The sequence below is a fragment of the Diadema setosum genome, chromosome 11 (assembly GCF_964275005.1).
Source record: "Diadema setosum chromosome 11, eeDiaSeto1, whole genome shotgun sequence".
NCBI lineage: Eukaryota > Metazoa > Echinodermata > Echinoidea > Diadematoida > Diadematidae > Diadema > Diadema setosum.
The window spans coordinates 21,267,400-21,290,117 of NC_092695.1; the positions used below are offsets into that span (position 1 = coordinate 21,267,400).

General features: G+C 38.5%; 2 protein-coding genes across 2 annotated transcripts in view; both read right to left on the reverse strand.

Annotated features, from left to right (window-relative positions):
* The window catches only part of LOC140235352 (tRNA (carboxymethyluridine(34)-5-O)-methyltransferase ALKBH8-like), a 53,211-nt gene extending 44,168 nt beyond the window's left edge, over positions 1 to 9,043 (reverse strand). Inside the window, exons 1-5 of the mRNA XM_072315380.1 lie at positions 8,879 to 9,043; positions 6,695 to 6,935; positions 5,717 to 5,842; positions 4,684 to 4,884; positions 3,109 to 3,179 (exon numbers count right to left, since the gene is read on the reverse strand). Coding sequence (XP_072171481.1) covers positions 3,109 to 3,179; positions 4,684 to 4,884; positions 5,717 to 5,842; positions 6,695 to 6,935; positions 8,879 to 9,043 — 804 coding nt within the window. The remainder of the gene's footprint in view (positions 1 to 3,108; positions 3,180 to 4,683; positions 4,885 to 5,716; positions 5,843 to 6,694; positions 6,936 to 8,878) is intronic.
* A 7,071-nt stretch (positions 9,044 to 16,114) lies between these two features.
* The window catches only part of LOC140235077 (rho GTPase-activating protein 7-like), a 162,716-nt gene continuing 156,112 nt past the window's right edge, over positions 16,115 to 22,718 (reverse strand). The window contains exons 12-16 of the mRNA XM_072315113.1: positions 22,426 to 22,623; positions 22,054 to 22,200; positions 21,020 to 21,183; positions 20,041 to 20,166; positions 16,115 to 18,860 (exon numbers count right to left, since the gene is read on the reverse strand). Coding sequence (XP_072171214.1) covers positions 18,569 to 18,860; positions 20,041 to 20,166; positions 21,020 to 21,183; positions 22,054 to 22,200; positions 22,426 to 22,623 — 927 coding nt within the window. The 3' untranslated portion in view covers positions 16,115 to 18,568. The remainder of the gene's footprint in view (positions 18,861 to 20,040; positions 20,167 to 21,019; positions 21,184 to 22,053; positions 22,201 to 22,425; positions 22,624 to 22,718) is intronic.

Below are 22,718 nucleotides of genomic sequence, written 5' to 3' on the forward strand. Positions count from 1 at the left end.
TTCTTCTATGAATACATGTACATGTATGTGTTATTTTTCTGCATCTAAACTGTGTGTACTTTTGCCTACTATAACTTTTCAATTTATGTAGAAGTGTGCCTGATTTTCTATCAAACTTGTATGAAGACATACATAGCAATCGAGGCTGAGTTCACTAGATTTTGACTTTCACTGACCCCTATTCTGGTGCCCTCATACTGTATATATAACTAAAGAGTTTGTGAGACCATCAGTGCACACTCCATTTGTAATCTCACATACAAATGATATTTTCCATTGTTCAATGGCACATGTAGTTGACCACGAAAAGGGGATACATGTACTGCTTGACTGCTTTCGCACGGGCCGATTACCGACCTTTTCATTCTTTGTCGACAGGAAAAATAAAATCTCGTTTGGGGGCTTTTGAGGTTGTCAAAGAATTGCGGAAGGAATGGGTTAATCACTGTTTATGCCATAATGTGATAGCAGGCCAGACGAAGAAGAAATGCAATGACGGTTGCTGCTGTTTCATCGCTTAAAGTTATTGTCCCACCATACAAGATTCTGCTGTGATCCAAATGGGCCGCTGATTGGATTTCGCTTTTTCCCAAGAGCAAAGGGAGAGTGAGACTTGTTTGGATCTGTGCGACATGTGGTGCATAGTCAAACATTCATTTGTTCTGAGCTTTCCTTTCCTCCTTAAAAATTCTCCTGAAACAGTAAAAGAGCATTGACCATTCTGTCTAGGAATACTAGTATTTTGTGACAAAAAAAACAAAAAACAAAACTTGTTATGTAACTGGTCAGTCTGGTATTTAATACACTAATAACAATTTCCCCATGGCATAAACTTTACACATTTCAATTTCATTCACAGCCACATAGATGGTCATGTTTCCATTGTTAAAAATCATGATTTAAGTCATAACCAAATTAATATTACAAATTTCTTCCACCCCCTCCTGCTTCTCAATTACTTACTCCTAGCAAATAATAAGTTCCATCAGAAAGCCATCAGCTAAATAACAGGGGATGTCCTATAAAAAGCAAACAAAAAGCAGCGATGAAAGTTTCATTAGTTGAACAATACTGTGACCTTATAAACCAAGATGTGTGCAGTGGAGAACGCGACCAGTCCACTGCAAGACAGCACTGCGGATGTAATTACAATACGTGATTAATCATGCCCCTGGGACAATAAGACATTTTAATTGGATTGAGCGCTGATAACGGCCACCTCTCCCCCTACCCCATTACACCGACACGTGCTTGTGTACCTGTTCTGCAAGACTTGAGACAGGGGCATACTCTCTACCTCATGTTTTCAGAATCAACAGTGATTACAAATGAGGCTTCAAATCTAAATACAGTAACATATCAATCAAAGGGGGTAAGAACAAAAGAAAGCAAACAAGCAAAAAAAAAAAAACCAAACCAATATGCGAACAGACACGTTGAGGGTGGGTGGGATCGGATGGAAGGAAAAAGGAAACCTGGATGAAAGGAAGAAGGCAGGGAAGATGGAAGGGGAGAACGAGGGGAGAACATGAGTCACGAGACACAGGGCAAGAAAGCAACAAGGGAAAATTCTTAAAGCCAAAATACAATTTTTTGAAAGGGCTCAAAATTAATCTTACATCACTTGGAATTTACTTCCTATACATCGAAAGTGTCTACCGAGAAACTTACCTGGCTGACGCAATTTGCCAGGATGATTAGTTGTTTTAGAGTGTTTTGAGATCAAAAGTGCAAAATAACTTTGATCGCAGTACATGGCTTTTATTCCAAAAGAGCCCTCCCTGTTAACCCCGTGTTCAGCATTGTGGGAAGGTAGAACCTAACGATGAACAATCGTGCCTTTGCAATCATATTTTCCAACAAGCTGCATGCGATTCACTCTAGCACAGAAGATCAATGTATATTGCTGTGACCCAATTTGTTGATTACCGATAATTGACTATGGAAAAATTATGTCGCAAATCATGAAGGGGTAAGCTCTGAAATTATGGACTGCTGGCGAGCCTTTTAGGCTAATATTTCACATTTTTGCTGTTTACAAACTAAAATTGTGTTATCACAGCGCTACTTCACACATTTCTTACGCATTCATGTACGTGTACATTTCAGAGCAATAATCGACAGTTCAGCTGACATACAAGAACTATGTTTTGGCTTTCAACTGGATGAAAGGAAAAGAATATGAAGTGGAAGGAGGGTTAAAACAGAAAAAAAAAAAGTTAAGGACAAGTTCAACCAAATATGTATATGGACTGAGTGAATGCAGCAATACTAGTAGAACACATCAGTAAAAGTTTGATGAAAATCTGAATACTGTAAAACATGATATATTCGCGGTATGAAATTTTCACGATTGGAGCTGACGGCCTTTTTCACAGCATGAAATTTTCGCGAATTGTCACTGACATTCAGTGCATACAGTGTAGACAAAAACTTTTGCGTGCATTTTAATTTCGCAAATCTTGGCGCTCACGGAATTCACAAAAGTAAAATGCACTCAAACATTCCTCATTTTACAGTATCTGTTCAAAAGTCATGAATTTTTAAAGCTTCAGTGCAGCCATCACTGGATGAGAAGAGTACCACAGTTTAATACATTACTGTGGGACAATGATATAAAGAAAATATAAAGAGAATTTCACAAAATTTCAATTTTTTTTTTTTTCTGAAAAGTATACATTGCCTTGACTTGTTGCTGACATATGTTGAGGGTAATATCATCCCCCTCCCCCCTGTCGGAAAGAGGCAAGTCAAGAGCTCTTTTTTTATGCCAAAAAAGTTAAGATATGTTGAATTTTCTTTATGTTTTCTTTATATTATTCTTCATATAAAAGTGGCATCACAACTGTTAGGAAACTTCTCATCCAACAATGGCTGCTCAAAAACTTTGAAAATTCATAACTTTTGAACGGACTGTCCAATTTTCTTCAAACTTTCTCCGAAGCATTCTACCAACATTGCTGCATTTACTCAATTCACACATACATTGCAGTGCACTTGTCCTTTGAAAAGAGAAGGGAAGTTGTATATCATGACAGATATGGTTCCATCTACACGAACATCAAATCTTCCCATGACTGTCAGTAGGAGGGGGGCCACCATAATTACCTGAGAGTTGAGACTGAGGGATACAATGGAGTCCTCGAAAGCTGAATGGGTGTCGACATGGGGCGGTATACCTGCAAAAGGGGGGGGGGGGGGTAATGAACAATACCAGGTAAATCAAAGTGCAGGTGACCATGCAAGTTTGACTTTCATAATCATTTAGTTATGTCTATGTTTACTCGTTTACTTCCCTGATTCATCATGGGGACAATGTGTGTGTGTGTTTTTTTTTTTTTAGGAAGGATCATGCTTCCTTCTGGTTTTGCAACAAGAAAATACACACAAGTTTCCCTAATTTTTACCTCATTTTGCCCATTTCATTCTCATTAAACTTGCTGTTACAATGACAAACTAGAAATGTCGCTATGGCGACTGGTATGCCTCCGCCATAATGCATGGTTCTCTGAATGGGCCTATAGCACAATGTCTTGACAATATGTGATGACAGTTTCACATAACTGGCAAAATATTAAAAATGACAGGTTTGTCACAAATGCATTGAATGTTCACTTTCCTTGAACTAGGTTTATTTGGATGAATGGCTATACTGTCTAATGAGAGTGCAGGTATTTAGGGATTTGTACCCAACTTTTGACCCTTTTATAAGTTTAAAGAAGAAGTGAAATTTAGCACTTTCTCTTGACCTTTGACCTTTTGGCCTTTGACTTTTTGACAAGAAACTTCCAAGAGAATCTGTATTGGGTAATACATGCATACACTAAGTTTCAAGGAAAAATTCTACAGGCATTGCATAGATGAGAGGGAAATAATGACAATTTGATGAGTTGACCTCGACCTTTGACCCCCTGACCTTTGACCCATGACCTATAAATACCCTAAATGATCACTGTCAGTCAGTACATGCATATATACTATTAAAGTTCCATGAAGATATATCTTGAAATATTTGTGAGATATGGAGAAAAAAGTTAAATTTCAACATTTTCACTTGACCTTTGACCCTTGACCTTTGACCCCGTGACCCTAAAATCCAAACAAAGTATTATCCCCCCAGGATATACCCTCATACCAAGTTTGATGTAAAACCACCACATGGTTCTTGAGATATCAACAAAAACAAAACGGGACGGACGTACGGACGGACGGACGGACGGACGACCCGAAAACATAATGCCTCCGGCCACTTCGTTGGCGGACGCATTAAAAAAAAAACAGATGTAGAATTATTGACATGATTCATAAATCAAGACAATTCACAAAAAGTGAAGGGTTCTGCTATCTCTAAAAAACAAACAAACATATAATCAAATGCTCACTTCCACCAAGACTGTTTCAAAAATTCAAGATGTGAATCAGATCTTCTTCTCCCTTGTCACATAATAGAAACTGTATCACTTCCATCTGAACTGAATGTTCACATAATATGAAGGATTCTATTACTCCAAAATATCAACCTGATACCTTGAACTTGTTTGCCTTCTTTTCTGAAATATAAGTCATAAATAGTGCCATCCTAGTATTCATTTGAAACAAGCACATCTGTTCTTTAATATCTTATTCCACCTTTGTCATCCTCCCCCTTTGTTAACTCTACAAAAAGATGCGAGGAAATTTTACCCTGGCCAGGCTGGTATTGGTTGATGGTCAGCTGATCCAGTCTGACCTTCACGTGTCCCGTTTCCATGATCCTGTCAATGACTCGACTATAGAGGGCAGGCATGCCACCTGGCAGGGGCCTCTCTGCGTCCACATTGTTAGTGGCGTAGTTGAACTCATAGCCGTGGTGCTGGACCCTCCTGTGCTTCAGGCTCTGTTTTTCTGCCAAGACAGAAAGACATGAAAAAGGTGCATTCCAAAAATTATTCAGTTTCACCTGGTACATTTTTCAATTAGATATTTTGACAGTGACATTCTTTTTTTTTTTTTTTTTTTTTTTTTTTTACTCAAAAGAAAAGTAACAAAATTGTTGGGAATTGTCTATTGGCTTTGAAACAGTAAGGCAATGTTAGCTTTAACCCGTTGAGGACAAGTCCCGGGTATACTCGGGCAGGTGTCAATGGGAAATGCGTGTTGTAGCCAAATCAGTCTATTCTCAACAGGTTAAAAATCATACAGGTTCGGCAAGAAGAAAAAAAATATGAAAACCCTACAAACTTCTAAATCCTTTTGTGGAGTGTTGAATTTTTCAAGTCATCTATGGGCAAATCTGGCTGTTGTTGTTGTTTTTTAACATAGTCATTACAATGGAACAAGATTCACGGAAACAGTTTCTGAAGGCATTTGAGAGCTCTGTGTGTTATCACTCCTTAAAAAAAGATTTTATTGGAAGATTTTATTCTTTGAGTTCAAATTGCATTATGCAACATAAACAAATAATAAAAGAATGAATAGATAAATAATTAAACAAATAGAGCTAACTGAAACATTGAATAAGGAAAGAAATTATTATACAAATAGGCAACTTGCATCTATTTAATGACATCTAACGAAATGCAACTCAACACCATTGTGGCCATACTGAAACTGGAGCAGTTCTTGACAACCAACCCTTCACCATTTCCTGCCAGAGGACTTCCCTACACCGCAACAGATGTATTGATCATCGAGCGAGCTTATCCAGAATTCAATAAAAGAGCGTCTTCATATTCACCATTCTCTTTGTCATTTTCCCATAAGATGCTGTCCAGCAGTTTCTGTTCGAGGTCCTCATCGACGAAGTCAGGTATGATTACGAGACCAGGAGGAAGACTGTTGTTGGATTCCTTGTCAGAAGGCACTGCATGTATAAGCACCATGACCAAAATATTTTTGAATACCCATTTAGAATCAACTTTATTGCTCACACTCTCCTAACAATCAATTACGGTACACAATTTGAACTTATAATCTCATTTAATGAGTTAGCACAGCATCACATCTTCACTGACCTTCATTTTTTTTCCCTGGTAAATTTCTGCATAATGTACTGTTTTGCATACATTGAAGCTTTTGTTCTTTAAGTACTACAGCAATACCTAATAACCAAACACAGTTGGACAAGTTCTTTTACCAAATGTGCATGAAGCTTGAACACATCCTTCAACATAATCAAATAATGAATGAACTATATGAAAAAGCTATCATACATGTAGCACATGATTAAGACACATCATACTCTAACAAAAAAAAAAAAAAAAAAAATGTTTCCTGATTCATTCACGTATACGTTATGTCTTCAAGGGTTTCATATTCGTAAGAGATATGGTAGAATGACCTTACCATTATCTTGGCTTAAATGGTAAAGATCACATCAGTTAATTTATGGGTGCAGTCTCTAAGACACTTTACTTGCACTTAGTCTCCGAAATTGAGTATGCTCTCTGGCAAATAAGACAGTATGGGCTAGAATAATCTGACCTCAGCCTCAAGAGTTGAATTTGACACTAAGCAGATCTGCTCTTTTCCCCCTGGTAACAATTATCCTTAATCAGAACTTTAGAATACTAAAAAGAAAAAAGATGTTTGTCGAGATATCCCTTCTAATGCTCCCCTAGAATAGAGAACACTTTTTGATTACATGTCGCATGAAATGTGTGAAAATTTCCACTGCGAAAATATCCACGTTTATAGTACATGTATGATGTCTTACCGCTCTCCACAAAAGACAGGTAGAGGACGACATTATCTGGGCCAAGACCCCTTCTCAGCTGATGGCCGTGTAGTTTCTGCATGGCGGCGATGGCGTGAGATGTGTCACCATACTTCACAAAGCAGTAGGGCTTCTCTCTCAGCATCACGACATCATCCACCGGTCCTGAGCTGCCGAAGAGGAGGAGGATCTCCTCTCTCTCAATGCCGTTACCAAGACCGCCATTGGCTACCAATATATTCTACAGACAAAAACAGAAATAATCTGTAAGATATAAATCTGATTAAATTCAGATTATGTCTACATAATCAAAAAGTTACAAAGGATACATTTAACCTGTTGAGGACAGGCTGATTTTGCTACAACATGCATTTCCCATAAACACCTGCCGGAAGGAGTATTCTCGGGACTCATCTTCAATGGGTTAAAAAAAAAATGATATGATTGCACACATCGCATAAATTGAAAATACGAAGTAATTTTCCATTATTTTCGAATCAAAGAATAGTGTCACCAAGGAATGTGGACATACTCTGCAACACATTAGTACCCCATGATTGCCCTGTTGAGATAAGCATTGCCAATGGGACAGGCATTGGTCTAAAGAGAACAACATTTATGAATAGAATCTACATGATCTCCAATCTTCGACTTTAGAAATAAACATATAAATTTAATTTGCTTCCAACTCATCACCTCACCTGCACATGGAATGTGGTAATGTACGTTTTCTTCAATCACATTATGTAGCTTGAGAGATATCACTTAGTCTAATCGTTGTTCTCCTATGATTTATAAAGGCATACTCTTGAAATAGACCCCACCACTGCGTTTCAGCACTAATACTACAGCGGCTCGCCTGTTTATACTCATGAATTCAGCCCCACCGTCCGTGTGGCGTTCATCGGTAGACTAGATCAGTTCGGGAAACCCACTCACAAGGGGGGCCCCTCCTTATAAGTAACCCGTCCCCCTTATAAGTAACCCCGTCCCCCTTATAAGTAACCCCCAGGGCACCCCTTATAAGGAGTCTCCACGCTTTTTTGCAATGCAACGCGAAAATGAAAGGACTGCGGCAATTCGCTTGATTACGTCCATAAAGCTTCACAAGTTTCCTAGTTACTCACGAAATTTGAGCAAGATCGGTTTGAGGCATCATATCTAAAATCATGGATTTAAATGCGATGTCAAACGGCCCATGCGAATGCTGAAATGCGAGCGATTACTGGCGTGAGTGTCGCCAGGCGCGGCGGCGCGGCAATGCTCGAGTGCAGACGTGGCGACCGAGTACGTACTCAGTCGCCACGTCTGCACCAAAGAGTATAGAAGCGCACGCATCGTGCGCTCTATACTCTTTGGTCTGCACTCAAGCATTGCCGCGCCGCCGCGCCTGGCGACACTCACGCCAGTAATCGCTCGCATTTCAGCATTCGCATGGGTCGTTTGACATCGCATTTAAATCCATGATTTTAGATATGATGCCTCAAACCGATTTTGCTCAAATTTCGTGAGTAACTAGGAAACTTGTGAAGCTTTATGGACGTAATCAAGCGAATTGCCGCAGTCCTTTCATTTTCGCGTTGCATTGCAAAAAAGCGTGGAGACTCCTTATAAGGGGTGCCCCGGGGGTTACTTATAAGGGGGACGGGGTTACTTATAAGGGGGACGGGTTACTTATAAGGAGGGGCCCCCCTTGTGAGTGGGTTTCCCGAACTGAGATAAGCACAGCGGTGGGGTTTTCTTCCACAGTATAATACTTGTGAATGCGGCCCCATCAAACGGCGTTTACGTGAGATTGATACAGCAGTGGGGCCAATTTCCACAGCATAGCATCTTTCGTCCTCCCTTTCTCCCGTTTTTTTTTATTCTTTGGTCTTCAACTCGGAAGGACTCTCTAATGTCCCTTGACTAATTTAACGGCCAATTTAACCATAATTTATAAAACCCTACCTAACCCTAAACCCTCTACCTAACCTTGCTTGCTAACGCACGGGTGCACGCGCACTGCAGTGGGGCCTATTTCACGATTTTGCCATTTATAAATACGATGTAGATACAGGACTAAACCATCCACGACAAATTTACTCAACTGTTCAGAAAGGGGGGATAGTTCAAACACAAGTGTAAGTATGTGGGACTGACGTAGAGGAATGAATGATTATTTCTGTAACACTCTGTGCTTACCCGTGTTGGATGCGAGGAAGTTTGTAATCCTTCATGTTTCAGCAGTGTGTGACGTGCTTTGGCCTGTTTCTTCGCCAACTTTCGCTCGGACTTTGATAACTTCTCTCGTTGCGTCCCTGACAGATTTTTCTCGAGCTCTGTGCCGACTGTATCACACGATTCCATGATTGGATTCGGCATGCACACTGCCAGTGATACGACTGTGAGGACTATTGCGCAATTTAGTATAGCGCCATCTCTTGTCCGATATGTGTCTCTCCCTTGAATTTGGCGGCTGCTGGGTTTGTGTTGTATAAATTCCTGTAAAAATAGTTACTTTACAGGGTTGTATATTTCATGTATTTATTTTTTCTTTATTACCAAAGCCACTTTTCACCCAAATAGAATGAAATTAAGAGGGAGAAAAGGGAAACACTTCCAGCAAGCAATTTCAAATACTTTGCCAGAGGAATGTATTTCCTTCTTATTAAGCATACTCCAAAACAATATTCTCTGACTTTTTCCTGCTTCTTGCTTTTTATCTTATCAAGGTAGGCCAGTTAAACTAGTCCGGGCTAGCAAGTCTGTCTCCCATGGAAGGCACAGTACTGATTAAAAAAATATTGAATGTCCTGTTTGATGTTAAGAAGTTATTATTTGCAAATAAACCTCATATTTAAAACAAATTGTTGAAATTGTATAGATAAAATAATATCAGCGACTTTAAATTCTCATCCCATACATTTCTCTCTACATCTCTCAGTGGCTGAATTATCTTGATATCCAGTAGTCTCACCTACAGCAAATAATTATTTCAAAATCATCGAAATGCCAAACGTTGCATTTCAGGGGCAAACGAAAATAATCGCGATTCTTAAATTACATGGTCTTATTTTACGTAGTGGTAGAATTATCACAGTTGTTATCATTTTCCCTCTGGCTCCGCCATTATTAGTCCTCAATTAGTACCAAGAGTCCAGTTTTTATACACTGATAAAAACGAAAACACCCCGAGTAGCACTGTTTTGTTTAAAGTGGCTTTTTTTCACGAAAATTAACATGGATTGAGAGAATGCAGAAAGATTCCGTCGGTTGACATTCCGTTGATGTTTGAGGGAAATAAGGACAATCCATACAAACTTTCGAGTTGTTGTTGTTGTTCTTTACTTTTGGTTGATTCTATTCGCTGCCCTTTCGACATAACCGCATTTTTGTATTATTATTATTTTTCTTTAGTTTGGTGCTGATTCTTTATAATAAGGTTATTGTGATATTCATTACTCATTATAGTTGTTGTCACACCGGCGGAACTTCTCGAAGATAAAGTTTTTGAAGTTTTGCCAATTTGACCGCAGATCTCATAATCATGTTTCACATGGAAAGGTTAAAAAAAACCAACAACAACAAGAAAGCAACACTTGAGTCCTTTGTCACTCACCTAAATGTTTGTTACAGAATCTTAAAATTGTAAAAAAAAAAAAAAAAACTGCTAAGTTCATAACCGATTATTAAATTGTCATATAAAATATTTTTTTGTTTCTCTCATTCGACTTTTTTTTTGGGGGGGGGATTTCTTCCTGATTTCGAGCAAATTTAACTGATTTGACCAACTTTGTCCAATCTTCCTCTAGTATATAAATGACTTTCAGACGTTCAGATTTAATGGCAAGATAACTTATACGCAGCAGAATTTCCCCCGGGAATCGGATCTTTAACTTACACCTTATATAGTCGGATGACGATTCTCAGCGATGATGACGTCAAAGTTTAGTGGAATTAGTTCTCGAAGTGCGCCATTAGATCCACGTTTATCCTCGGTACCGCTCCAGCAAAAGACTCTTCGTAGACGTCCTGACATTTTCTTTAATCTAAGACCCTTTCGTTCAAAGCTTAATGTACCAGGACCAAGACGTGTCTATAAATATAAAGTCTGCATTCATGTGATGTGCCATTTTAATACTTTCATTGACAATAACCGTAGTGTCCCTGGAATACCGATCCGAGCGTCTCGGGGCATTACTGTGAGTAATGACTGTAATCAACATTGTAACCTCATGACTCATACACGCATTACGATACGACTGGGAAAGCTTACACTATGCCGATGCACGTGATGAGGGAAAATGTCTTTGGCGCGTGATTGTTCCAAAATCATAGTCGGCAATTCACGCTTCAGTGAGAAGGCACGTACATCATGAAGTTAAATTACTAGCTCATCGTATTCGCAAATCAAGTTTTAAATTCTACTCAGAGGTACAAAGAGGAATAAAAACTTGTAAGAGTTCCATCCGGTGATTAAATAAGGTTGTACATATTTTCAAGTTAGAAAAAACAGAAACAAGCAAACAATCCAAGAGAGTCATTTCCTTAATTTTTGTGTGTGTTTTTTTTTAGAAGAGTTACATCAGACAGTTGTCTAATTTTCTGACTTTAACTATTGAATATCGAATTCAAATATTGCAAATCAACTACGATAATTCTGAACACTTGGCAACAAATCAAAATGTGTTTCGTTGTTAAAACAAGGGTCTCTTCAGACAAGTTGCTGACCCGACTTTACTTGTGGCAGTCATAACTTGTGTGCATCACCAAAATACTTTTTCACATTCCATCGCAGAGCACGATCTGGCGTGAGTGTTAAATAATGTAAGATTTATTTAGATGTTATCACAAATATAACGATTTCATAGTCGTACTCAAACTGAAAAAGTCCATGATTTGCAACAGTGAAATATTAGCGGTAAATAGAATTATCTGAAACTTGAGGAAAAGAGTAAACATTATTCAAAGTCAAGGGGCCGAATGGCTTGACGGCCGGACAACCAGAAGACACAATCTTAAGGTCGCTTGGCATAAAAATAAAAAAGTTGTTCTAGATCTGTGCACAGGCGCCATCGAGATTTCACAGCACAACGATTGTCATGAACCATCCAATAAATTGGAATTATCACTGCTTTTAGCATTAGATGTGAATCAATCTGAATCATTGTGACAGATATTTGGATATTCTTCATTTCCGACTGCTGCTCATATTGACCACTTCTATCATCATTTGATATCTAAGATAATATCAATATATTTAGATTTTCATCATCATCATCATCGTCATCGTCATCATCATCATCACCACTCTGATCTTTGTCTAGGTCCTGCAGACCATCCTAAATCTCATCCATCTTCATCATCATCATCATCATTATCATAACTAACGTCCTCATCTCTATCATCATCTGTGCCCTGAAGACCATCCTGAAACCTTGTCCATCTGATTCGTCATCATCATCATCATCATCATCATCATCATCATCATCATCATTTACACCAACCCCATGATTATCTATGTGCTGAAGACGATCTTCAACCTCATCCTTTTTCTTCAACTTCTTCTTCTTCTTCATCATTATCTTCATCATCATCTCCACCATTATCTTGTCCTGAAGACCATCCACCACCTTCTTCTTCATCACCAACATCGTTATCCCAATCATTTTCTGTGTCCTGAAAACTACCCTCAAACTCATCCTGTCTTCCTATTCAGTATCAACATCATCTCAATCATTATCTACGTATGTCCTGAAGACCATCCCCAACCTTATCCATCTCCTTTATCATCACCATCATTATCACTGACATCATAATCCCAATTATCATCTGTGCCCTGAAGACCATTTTCAACCTCATCCTGTCTTATTCATCCTCCTCCTCCTCCTCCTCCTCCTCCTCCTCCTCCTCCTCCTCCTCCTCATCATCATCATCATCATCATCATCATCACAAACATCAACATCCCCATGATTATCTATTTCCTGAAGAAGACAATCGTTATCATCTCAATTCTTCTTCATCACCATCATAATAATCCAAATCATTATCTGAGCCGTAAAGACCATCCTCAACATCATGCTGTCTTCCTCTTCATCATCACCATCAACTTCATTACCAACATCATCATTAGCTATGTCTTGAAGACCCATCAACTTTAGACATCTTATTTCTTCTTCTTCATCATCACCGTCATAATCCCCATCATTATATGTCATGAAGACCATCATCATCCTCACTGTCTTCTTTTTTTCTAATCATCATCACTACCGTAATCCATCATCCCATCATTATCACTGTCCTGAAGACAATCCTCGTCTTCATCCTTCCTCTTCATCATCATCACAATCCTCATCATCCCCATACTTAGTTTTTTTTTTCCCCCAGAAGACCATAATCAATGTCATCCATGTTCTTCTCTATCACCAACATCATCCTCATCTTTATCTAATTCTTGAATGTCATCCTCAAACTCTGTCTTTTTCATCATCATCCCAATCAATATCTCTATCCTGAAAGTCATCATTAGTCTCAACATCATCATCATCATCATCATCACCACTGCTTCCCCATTTTCACAGCCCATAGTCTTACCCCATGATCTCCATGTGAAACTCAGACTCAGACGAGACCCAATCCGTTTCAAGCTCAAGTGCTCAAAATGGTGGTCTCCTGCATTCAATTATCTCTGATATTTACTGGAAAAATACTTACTATGGATCTATCTTATTCACATATTTTGTATATGTCTACTGCACAATACTATTGCCTTAATATGTTTATCTATTTGTGTAATGTTATTTTGTTATTCTAAATCGCTGCACTTGTTATTCTTTGTCTTTGAAATTTGTATTCACGTTGCATTTGATTGAGTGCAGAAATAAGTCAAATCAAGCAACAAAATCAGTTCCTAGTTAGTCAAGAGACAATAAATAGAACAAGTCAGGAAGTCAGCAGGGTACCTGTTACAATAGCACTTTTTTTATTTTGCCATGTATATAATAATATTAATAATCATCATTTGATATATGGATATATTGCCCAGTGACAGGAAATGACCCATAAATGACATACATAATTTACAAATACAGATAGTTCTGTCAGTCTTTTGAACTACACAAAGTACACAACATTGACAGGCTTGTGCCAAAGTGAGCATATACCGTTATTAAACAAAGTAAATATTCTCGCTAAATACTCCTGACACATAAATAAATATATCACAAATAACATTCTTCTGTTACACAAAGAAAAAGAAGAAGAAAGGAAATTTCAAAGATTAAACTTGTGCATGACACATTCATGTCGGACATAAATCCAACGCAAATTCAGGGAAAACTATCGAGCAATTTCTCCCTTCATGTGTGCAGTATGAAAGGCTCTATTTGCAGAGAGCTCATTGTAACATAAGAGGTAGACAACTGAACAGAATGAAAATTAAAAAATGGAAACCAATGACGCTAAGGAGCTGCAACTACAGGAGTAGGTGCTCGATGGTTGAACCTACCAGAAGCTCTCATTCAAAAGAAAGACAAATAATAAAATACTGAAGTGTGCATAAACTCTCGCATGCATGACGGTCACATAACGGATTCAACTCTGCCCGTCTGATCCCAGTGAATGGGCCACGTTAGGAGTACGCGTTCGATGCGCTTGATAAAATAGGCGCACAAAGATGTATCAGTCCCTTATTCATCACACATTCTGTGAAATCATTCTACAATATGAATAAATATATGAAGTATGATACAGTCAAAGATATGGCAACGCTAGCCTGCAATGTCATAGAAAACAAAATAACAATAAGCGACATTCACTTGGATTTTACTAGTCTTTTAAAGATGACACGATAATAGAAGTACTGACAGAAGCATGTCAACATTAAAATATTCACAGTGACCAGTTTGTCATAAAATAATTCTCTGAATATCTGTAAATTCCACTCTACATTGGAAGGAAAAGCTATCAAATGTTTTCATAATCAACCATGTTTTTCTTCTTTTCTTTTTTTTTTTTTTGGTGGTAACAGGGCACCAAGTCACAAATGACCTTGCAAAATGAATTCACAAGGGGGAAAAATGAGCATATTGATAGAAAAAAGGGTTGTGCAAATGCAAAACTCCAAAGGATTCAATGTGAAATTCTTCAGTGATGCAGCCAGTACTGCAGTAACTGTATCGTATCATAACCTCATAATCATGGCAAATACTTGGGAACACGGTACTGGTAAAGATGTGTCCCCAAAACTGATGTGTGGCAAGAATATAATATTACATTTAACAGAGAAAGAGATAGAGATAGATAGATAGATAGATAGATAGATAGATAGATAAGATAGATAGATAGATAGTCAGATAGATAGATAGATAGATAGATAGATAGACAGACAGACAGACAGAGATAGATAGATAGAGAGAGAGAGAGAGAGAGATAGAAAGAACAGAAAGATAATATTTGCAGCAACACACTTTGTAGTTGCATGTATTTATTTTTTTTCCTGACAATGTATACATAGTACTACCCACATTTTCCTTTTTAAACCTCCATTTCGTAGTACTCCATTAAATCTTAGCTAAATACACAGAGTCGCCTCCCCCATGGCATCCAGCCTTGCCCAATGCAGCACGATCATAAATAGCATGTGAGGCAGAAGACATTTTCTGCACACAGAACAAAATTTGCATACACGACACAGCACACTAGGTCTAGGTGAGGTAGGGTAAGAGAGTAATGGTAATAATAATTAAAAAAAAAAATGAAAGAAACAAAGTCCCATCCGAAGTTCCCCAAACTTTCAATGTTGCTGAGTTTATGTGAGGTTTAAATGGAGCTCCACTAGAAATATAAAAAAGATAAAGAAAAAAAAATTGATTCCTAGCGAATCAGACTTAATGGTAAATATTCCAAAGTTTTAGCACAGTAAAAGTAACAAGAAATATTAACAAGAGAGTTTGCATTTTTGTGCTCTTGTTCTCAACATGGCAAGAATATCCAAAAATATACATATACTGCTAGACAACAATTGTTCCTTGTTATGTGCGCAGTACCATTAAAGTGAAATCATGAACCGACACTATGATTTTGATAAAATTATCCACGAACCAAAATTTGTTTGTTTAAAAGCTTATCAAAAGGTGTTCAGATCTGTGCTGCTACGTAAAAAGTGTATCCTACATGGATATAAGAATTTTTTTAGGGCTTTGTCAAAATCAAAAGTGCAAATACACCCAGTCACAAGCATCTCTAACTCTTGTCTGTCACTATCCTCATCTAAAAAACTACAATTGTGGTAAAAATGATGCAGATCACAAAAGGTTTCAAACGTGTGACCTGCATGCATACTGCTAATTACAGATGAAGAGAATGAATCGCTAATGAACCACTACACATCTCTTAAACAATGAAATTTACAAAAAAAAAAAAAAATTGTCACTTCGGATCATTATGCGATCAAACTGAGATAGGGACAGGGTGCAAGTAAAGTCAATGTTAAATGTTTCACCATGATTCCAGCTCGGTCGTACGATCATCTCTCCATAATTCAACAAAAAGATGGGTGCTTCTCACAAACCAGTGCCACTACTTGTGCAATACACTTCAGAAGCACAGGCAACAATTTATGTCTTATAGCCTAGTAGGTGGCATAGTAATTATTAACATGCAAAGACAGAAAGAGATCAAGAATGATATACATTTATACACGTAGATATATTCTCTTACTCTGGTATATTATCATTAGGCGAGTGTCTTCAATATCTGAATAATCCCCGAATAATCCCCTGTACTTTCAGAATATTATTTGTGCACCTATTATTCATCACGATGGTGCAAAACAGCTGCATTTCAAGACATGTATGTTTGCTGTGAGTGAAAAACAAAAAAGAACGGAAAAAAAAAATGAGATGAACATAAAGCTGCACCATTCTTTGTTGTTATGACCTGAGAACGTTTTTATCCTTTGCTGCAACAAAACAAAACCACACATAAAACACTGACAAGAAATCTACTACAATATACCCAGCCAGGTATCGTCTCTTCAGCGACTCTTAGCATCAAAAACGTGATCATAACTCCCCTTTCACTTTGATGAACAAGAGTTGAGGCACTAATTGAGAGAGAACTATAAAGAAAGAAATAATTCAACCGAAATGTTCATGAACAATGCCCAGGTTTTGAAGCAGTCAGCCATTTTCTGTCATTGACACATATATATTTATATGCTTGAGTTGTCCCCTCGCAAAGAAACACATTTTCTTCGAGAACCAATAAAGGCAGAAGATTTTTTTTTTTCTCCAAAATCAACTCCACGGGAAAATTTTACCTCTTTTAAGATTACCTGTCAGACAGATTCATCTACCAATAGATACAGTCATTGTTTGTAATTATAATAAATTGATATAAATATCATATTCAGTGTCAGGACATGTTTTACCTGATAATGTATCTCGAGTAAATACAATGTCAAATAATGAGTTGTATGCCAAAGGAAAAAAATTATGTTTAAATACCACGGTCAGGGCAGTAATTTTAAGAGAGAAAGATTAATGCAACTTTATATCACATGATACATAAATTCTTCTTTTCTTGAGATTTATAATGGAGACAGTTATAACATCATACATATACAGAAAGGAGAATTTCTGAAAGAATTTGTTGAACACAATTTGAAGTTCTACATACATTTGCTAGAGAGCATTGTTCGGTGCACGATTACCTTATTTAGGATGTTTTATTATGTATCACACTTTCGCCATAGAACCCACACTGAGTACATCCCAAAGAGTTCCTGATTAGCCAAGATCATACACAGAAATGTTCTGAGGCAGTTCTCAATACAGCAGTATTAATCATTCCCTATATGAACAGTGTCTCAAAGTGTGTAAATATTCTTCTTTTGATATCTACACTCGACTACAAATTGCACAATCACATTGTGTTTCCTTCTCTCTTTTTTTTTCTACATTTTTGCATCGAAACAAATATATTCATGAAATCATTTTACTTCAGCACATCTCAGAAGGTATATCTCACAATTTTGTCCCCCTCGCATGTCATCAATCTTCTTCAAATGTTTCACACTCTACAAAAGCATGAAACTGTTTGGATGGTAGATACATACTGGAACATGTAAACCATACGAACTCAAGTAAATATTCATTCTCTTGTCAATACACATTAAATAGCACTGGGGTTTATGCATCATTATGGGAAATATATAAACAAAAACTTTGACTACGCCTATGTAACATCTGAAATGATAAATATTCAACATTTGACACACTACATGTGGAAATGGTTCTGCAGGGGAAACAAATTGTGACAAGGGACTATTTTAGTGGTTTCCATGCTTTTCTTGAACATGTTTTAGTCTTTATATCATCTTTGGTATTATACATCATTTATCAAGTGTAATAATAATAACAATAATGACAGAGACATACGATGCCATTACTTATGACTGAAGAGACAAAGTTTTGAAGCAAACCAGATCAGCCATGATTCGATATCTCTCATACAACGCCACGAGCGCACAAGATTCTTCACAATAATGTCTGCAGGTCATCAAGATTGGGAGGTTTCATCCGCAGAGCCTCTATTGCAATTCAAATTCAATCTCTGCTGCACAGTGAGAACAGTGATGATAACGTCCAGTGTCTGCCCCATGGTGATCTGGAAGGAGTGCTCTCAGATCCAAAGTCTCAAAGTCCCACAAGTCCATTTATTTGTGGTGGTCCCGACAACTTCTGACATCACTTCAACAAATGATATCCAGCTGGGCTCCTTCCCTTCCCTTGGTGTCCCAGACACGTACTAGGATTTGACGGATCGCCAGAACACGTGGTCTCTTATTCACTCTCCTCACTGTGAATGGAGGGGGTCCTCTCTGCTCTTCACACTTTCGTCTCCGGTCCCGTCGCGGGTGGGGTGTACAGGTCCCGGATGTGGCCCACCGTCTGGGCCAGCATGTGGCCGTAGGCCTTGTTGTACCACTCCAGCGTTCGGCCCTTGGTGTCGACCCGGCTGATGTGGGTCAGCCGCGACTTGCCCGAGCCGCAGGGCTCGATCAGGAAGCGGGAGGCGAGCTCGGTGCCGCGCACGCTGCCGATCAGAGAGGCGTCCGGATGCTCGATGGAGGTGGAGACCAAGGCGCATGCTCCCTTATGAAGGTTTGTCCTCCATGATCTGCAAGGAGAAGAGGGGGAAATGGTAGATGGTGAAATGGTGGATTGTGAAGAAACTAAAGGACAAGTTCACCTTCATAAACATAAGGATTGAGAGAATGCAACAATATTAGTAGAACACATCAGTGAAAGTTTGAGGATAATTGGACAATCGATGCAAAAGTTATGAATTTTTAAAATTTTTGTGTTGGAACCGCTGGATGAGGAGACTACTAAGGCTCGTGATGTCATATGAGTACAACAGTATAAAGAAAATGGAAAGAAAATTCAACATATTTTCACTTTTTTTGCATAATAAAAGAGCACTTGACTTGCCTCTTTCTAAAGGCAATGGGAATAATATTACCCATAACATATGTCAGTAACGAGTCAAGGGAATGTGTACTTTTTTCAAAAGATGAAATTTTGTGAAATTCTCTTTATATTTTTCTTATATTGTTGTACGCATGTGACATCATAAACTGTAGTAGTCTTCTCATCCAGCGGTGACTGCACAAAAACTTCAAAAATGTATAACTTTTGAACGGATTGTCCGATTTTCCTCAAACTTTCAATGATGTGTTCTACTAATATTGCTACATTCTCTCAATCTTTATGTTTATGAAGGTGAACTTGTCCTTTAATTACTGGCTACTGGTATCAGGTACAAAACAAGTAGAGAACAATGATAAATATCATTTATAAAGTGCATACTACCAAAGTTTCAAAGCGGTAAGCATCTTGTAATGGAGAAGAATTAGAAAGGAGAAATTAGAGAGCTCATGAAGTACAATAGCAAGAAGGCGGTTGAAAAAAAAAGATATCGTCCGGAGGGAAACCAGATGATTAAGGTAGGATGGAGCTAGGTTGTGGACAATCTTGTAGGTGAGGAGTAGAACTTTGAGAACGAATAAAAAACCTTTGTTTGCTTGTTTTTAAGCTCAGTTGTGTTCAGGAAAATAGTTAAATTAGCAAATGTAACAAACAAAACAGATCAGTACATGCAGGACCAAGCTATTAGTATCGTTGAAATTTTGATAGAAGTTATCAGCAACACACATATGCGACATGAATATGTTAACAAGAGCAAACTCTATAACAAGGCAGCAGTGCTGAAACAGTGCAATAGGAGGTCTTTGCTTGTCTCCTACACAACATAATACCTATTATAAAAGAGAACCCACTGACCACTGATTACTGACCTTAAGACTGTGTAGTCTCTGGTGGGATGAGGGGCCATAGAGTTGACCACATACTGGAAGACCTCCGTCTGCTGGTCGATCTTCTCCACTGTCCTCCACTTCAGCAGGTCATCGTCCCAGAGATGCCTGGATGTCACAGAGGAATGAAAAGATGTAAGGAACATGTCACTGCTGAATGAACATGCTACTGTCATTATTTTACACAACCAGTCATACACTTGAGCCCATCAACAGAGACAATCTTTTTAGTACATGCATACATAAGAGTTGTCTTTTATGGAAGAGTATCCTCACACCCAGGGTAGATTATACACAGCCCGGTGAAATGAAGTTTCTCTTGTACAGATGCAATACTGCAAATGGGTTTTTTTGCAAGATTAATTTTTCGCAAGATTAATTTTTCGCATTCTCCCATGTCAGATGAACTTGGCGTGTTTCTAATTTCGTGGACAGTCACAACAAATGAGCGAGCACTTTATGCAGCTCACCACTGCCACGGTGGTCAAGGGATTCAGCAGCTACATACTACTGTAAAAGGTAACCGGTCTGCATTACAAATTACTGTGCTTTTACTTTAGTGATAGTAACAAGTTATGCAAAATGCATGAATATTTCCACTTTTACAATACATGAACAATAACTCGCTGATCAACATGGAAAAAATAATGAGATCCTACATGTCACAACTGGGTTGCTCTATCACATACTGTCTATTGGTTGGTACTTTGGACCTCAAGCACATTAGTATTTGACTCTTAAAGTTTGAAATCTGAAGTTTGAAACTCAGAAAATTCTAACACCACCACTCGGCACTGCAGATTTATAAAATGATTGAAGAAAATGACCAACTTGTTGTTCTTTAGTCCCTGAGGAACAGGTAAACACCTACAACCTGCCTGAACAATTCAAAATTCCTGAGAGTCTAGCACAAGACAGTTTAATTGACTGCGAGCATTCTCCAGTGTTGTGCAAAACTGACCTTTCCCTAAGGACGCGTTGCAAGATGACTGAGGGTGGGGCCTCAATCTCCGTGGTGCACTTCCAGAGCCTCAGGGGGTGTCCGTCGCCCACCTTCTTGTAGGATACCTCCACCTTGTCCACCGCCGGGCACGACACCCACCCCTTGAACTTCTCTCTAGACTCCTGGCGTAAACACAGGCACAGAGAAGGAAAGGGGAAATTAGTTTGGTTTTCATCACGCCAGTGACGCACTTTTTTGTCAAATGAGCAGGATGATGGTGTGGAGTGAATATCGTTGACTGGCTTTTAGTTGTACAGCCTGCACAATATCTAACGTCCACATCCAGTGGAATCATCAAAATGGATTGACAAGTACTTCAAATGTCTATAATAATTTACACAATATTCACATTATACTGTGAAATACAGTGTATTATATTATATAAAACATTGTGGTACACCATATTATGTATCAAACTGTATCTACACATAAATATACAACACAGTGATTTATTCTCCATTTTCAGAGCCAAAACAAAGCATTCAAACTCTAAACAAACTATATTCCAAATGATGTTCGTGAAGACAAGAGTTTCTCGGTTTTTCTATCTTTATCTACTTGCAAATCTACCTCTCAGCTATCTATCAATCCATTTATTTCTCTATCTATTGATCTATCTATCTGTCTACCTATCTGTCTTCCTGTCTCTATATCTATTCATCTATCCATTTATTTATCTTTCTATTTATCTATCCATTCATTTATCTATTGATCTCTTTACCTGCCTATCTATCTTTCTATCTATCTATCTATCTATTTATCAATCTTTCTATCTATTTATTTATTCATTTATTCATCAACCTATCTGAATACCTTTCTGTCTGGCTCTAAATCCATCCATCTATTTATCTGTTTATCTATCTATCTATCTATCTATCTATGTGCCTACTTATCTGCCTATCTATCTGTCTACTCATCTCATGCTCTAGTGTCTAGGAACCCCATCTCAAACACTCATCTCCTTGGGCTGCTCCCGCATCCCATTGGCTCACCTTGAGAAGTCCCCCGATGCAGCTCTCTAGGTAGCTCTTGTAGTCCCCACTCTCATCCGTCCTCTTCCTGCCCAGCTCGCCCAGTGTGACTGGCTCGCCCAGGTCCATGTAGGAGAAGTGGCACTTGGCTAGCAAGTCCTCCGGTACCTGGGAGGAGAAGGTTAAGAGGGAGGATGGCAAACAAAATTTAATCGGATTTTTTTTTTTTTTTTTGTTCAAAATCTTCAAACAGCCATAGCAAAACATTTCTGAAGCCTCTTGCATTTAACTATTAACACATTGCAGAAAGGAGTTAAATTGTTGCAACCTTGCATACTTTTTTTGCCTGACGTGGAAAAGACGAGAACCGAAAAGAATGCTAGCGAGCCTCACCATGAAGAGCTTCTTGCACTCGCGGATCATGAGCGCCAGGCACTCGTTGGCCGCCACGTTCTCGATCAGCTCCTTTTGGTCCGGCTTGCCGCTCGTCTTGCGCCTCTGCCGCGGGCTCATGGCGTTGTGCACGCTCTCCCCCGTGTTCAGCTGGAACAGCGAGGGCGCAAAGCACACGGCCAGGTTGTAGGCGGTCATCTGTGGCAGGGCAAGGGAAAATCAGAGAGAGCATTGATTGAGAGGGAATCAAATGAAGAAGTAGACCATAACATAGATCGTGGTATCTGCTGAAT